At 56.4% G+C, this 2,991-nt stretch overlaps 1 protein-coding gene across 1 annotated transcript in view; it reads left to right on the top strand.

Moving 5' to 3' along the window:
• Window positions 1-34, top strand: part of Pmar_PMAR005971 (retrovirus polyprotein, putative) — a gene marked incomplete at both ends in the record, with an annotated part of 2,433 nt that extends 2,399 nt beyond the window's left edge. Inside the window, one exon of the mRNA XM_002774348.1 lies at window positions 1-34. This exon is cut by the window's left edge and continues 4 nt beyond it. Within this exon, the coding sequence (XP_002774394.1) occupies window positions 1-34 (34 nt within the window).
• Between the last annotated feature and the right edge of the window lie 2,957 nt (window positions 35-2,991).

Genomic DNA, 2,991 nt, shown 5'->3' with positions numbered 1-2,991 from the left:
TAAGCCTGAGATGGTGAAGAGGACTTGCGCGTAACTGATGCGCCTCTAGTCCCCTTGATCCTACCGTCAAAGATCACCCCTTGAGGAATGTGCCAGGAGAAGGCCAGACGGCTGAGCGAGTCAGCCTGCGAGTTGTGTTCCCCTGGGAGATGGTCAACGACTGGATGAACATCATAGCGTCGCGCCCACACCTCTTTCAGGTCAGCCACCGCGTCACACAATCTTGAAATCGCAATTCGCTCGATAGAGCGACTCGTCACCCTCTCACCACCCCGCATCCAAGAGAGGGCAGTGCGAGAGTCAGTTAGGAATTTGACCCGGAGACCATGGGAGTAGGGTATGAGGGGGTCGCAGAACACGAAAGAAAGGCCGAGGCAGTATGCTTCTTGTCGGTTCTGATGCCATGAGACCTGACTACCCCGCCAGCACTTGGCCTTCCCATATAGGGCGACCTGCCCCCCAGATGCGATACCGATGGAGAGGAAGAAGCCCATACCGTAAGGGGAAGCATCAGTTGTGATAGTAAGCGTGGCGCCACAGAATGCGATCTCGTGCTGACAGGGCTCCTTGCGTTCTGCTAACCGAGAACAAGCGATGTTGATGGTCTGGGCATCCTCTTCGCTGATAGTGACCCTCTCGTCCCAGGAGGTAGGCGACCACTTCCCAGAGACTCTCCTTACCAGATCGGCCGCTAAAGCACACTCCGGGTGCAGCCCGAGAACGTCATAACCTGCACCAGCCCACCGAAATGCCTCACGTTTGGTCACGACATCACCGGCCGACAGTTTCCGCGAGACCAGGGTGGCAGGAAGACATTGTAGGCACATTCTGCACCCACTTTCTCCTTGTGCGCAGATGAAACGGACTCCGAGGTGGCGAAAATCGTCGAACTTGTTGGACGAACCGTCTGCATTGAAGAATACCCAATGGGTTGTTCGCTCCGAGAAGGTAAACCCCCACGTTGCTCCAATGGAAGTGATAGAAGAGTAGAGGCGCTTCACGGACGAGCATTCTCCAAGAATGGTGACGTCATCCACATAGGCCCAGCAGTAAACTGGGACCCTCCGATCGGACGACTGCTCAGGCTGTACCTCAGCCATCGCGGCGGTGAGTAGCCCCGATATTGCCTCTTCCAGAATTGCTGGTCCAGCTCGATGTCCAAAGAGGAGTCGACGCACCTTGTAGTGGCGCCCAAGGCTCCGTACCTGGGCAGTGATACCCGATAGCCGGACTCGATAGAAGGCAGTCTCCGCATCCAGTGTCGCCATTGACAGCTTGGGGAGTTCCCTTTTTTCTCTGGCCTTGCTGGTGACTTGAGCAATGGCGAGACGCAATTGCGATAGAATAACACTGCACGATCTCCCAGCGTATGAGCTCGATGGAAAGGTGCTGTTGGCCCTTCGCATGTCGACGCATGGCCTGGTCTTGCTACCTTGTACGACCGGAAAGGCTATTGCCTCCGGAATGGCAATATCACTGTCATCGTGAGCTTCCGGATCACCGGCCTCTTCCCACCAGCCACGACTTTTAAATTTGGCGATCTCGCTGTCGAAGGTGGCCTTCTGCTCGGCGTTTAGACGAGTGTACAGCGCGCGAGAGTAATCAAACACTGTCGATTGAGCGTGTCGACTTAGAGGAGCCCGTGCAAGGGCCCACGTCACCTCCACTGCGTGGGTCTGTTCCTCACAGTCTCGTACCTCACCGTCTTCCAAACGGCGGAGCCTTACCGAGTAGTCAGGTGCCGCTCTGACTGACCGCCAGTTGGGACCGAGATGATTTTTCTCCCCGGATGAGCTGGTGGTTGACCAATCACCACCGTTCGCGTCAGAGGGGAATGCTGGTGAGTCGTCAGTGGCAACGCAATAGAGGGCCTCCTCGTCGTCATCGCAACTGGAAGTAACCGTCAAGGACTCGCCGAGAACTCGTACCTGTCGGCTGTCCGGAAAATCACAGTTGTTGGTAGGAGTTGTGGCTTTGCCGGAGGAGAGGCTCTCGTCTCTCATAGTTGATGAAGGTTGGCCTCGTGGAACCTGTTTAACGACGACCTGCCGCTCTCCTGCCACTTCGCCAAACTGTAAGGAGACACCCAGGTCGCACATCGAGCGAACCCCTAAGATGCCGATGGAAGTCGAAGAACCACCGTTCCTCCGAGGAAGAATATAGAAGGTCATCTCGAGCGTACCACCACCAATAGACACCACCACCTGAGTTTTCCCTCGAAGTTGGATTTTGCTGTTGTCGGCGAGCCGAGCCATCGCCACTTCGGGAAGTATATGCCACCCCCGAGACTCCACCTCCTCTACGGTGATGTAGTTCCGCACGGCGCCACTGTCTAGAAGCACACGTAGTGGAGGAGAGTCGTCGGGGAACCGTAAAGTGAGGAGTGGACCGCTCGGCCGATGATTGGACCCAATGTCCTCGACGTGCTCGGTCATGGCCCAGATTCGCTGGATCTCTTCCTCTGCGATGTCGACGTCGTGCTGACCCGAGTCCCCATCGTTGGAAATGGCCTTCAACTGATCACGCTGACGCCCGCCAGCAGATGGCTTCTCGCCGGTGCTGGCCCCCGCTCGCGGTGAAGGCTTGCTGTCTTGAACTTACAGGACTCGCCGAACCGACACTGCCCCTTCTCTTCCCACATTCGACATGATTCACGGTCAATGTGCTTATAAGGGCACTTGTCACCCTTCAGACATCGCCCTCGGAGATTATTTCGGCAGACTTCTCCTTTTTTGTCGTTGGTTGCCAACCAATGGTTGGCCTTTGACTAGAGGGAGGTGTTGGGGCAGTCTTGGATTTAGGCTGCTCCTGAGATGAAGTGTCGGGCTTCTGACACTTCTCACCATCGAACCTTGCCGCTCTTGTCAGCGCACGGAGTCGGAAGTCCGTCCAACGACAAGGGTACTCATAACTGGCCTCCCTCGAAGGGCCGTGGGACACTCCCGACCGATAGACTTGGATGAGAGTGGCATCTGGCACCGGCGACCCAGC

This window comes from Perkinsus marinus, assembly GCF_000006405.1.
Source record: "Perkinsus marinus ATCC 50983 genomic scaffold scf_1104296958234, whole genome shotgun sequence".
In the NCBI taxonomy this organism is placed as follows: domain Eukaryota; phylum Perkinsozoa; order Perkinsida; family Perkinsidae; genus Perkinsus; species Perkinsus marinus.
The sequence above is the reverse complement of the archived record's forward strand: the minus strand, read 5'-3'. Positions and strand labels throughout refer to the sequence as shown.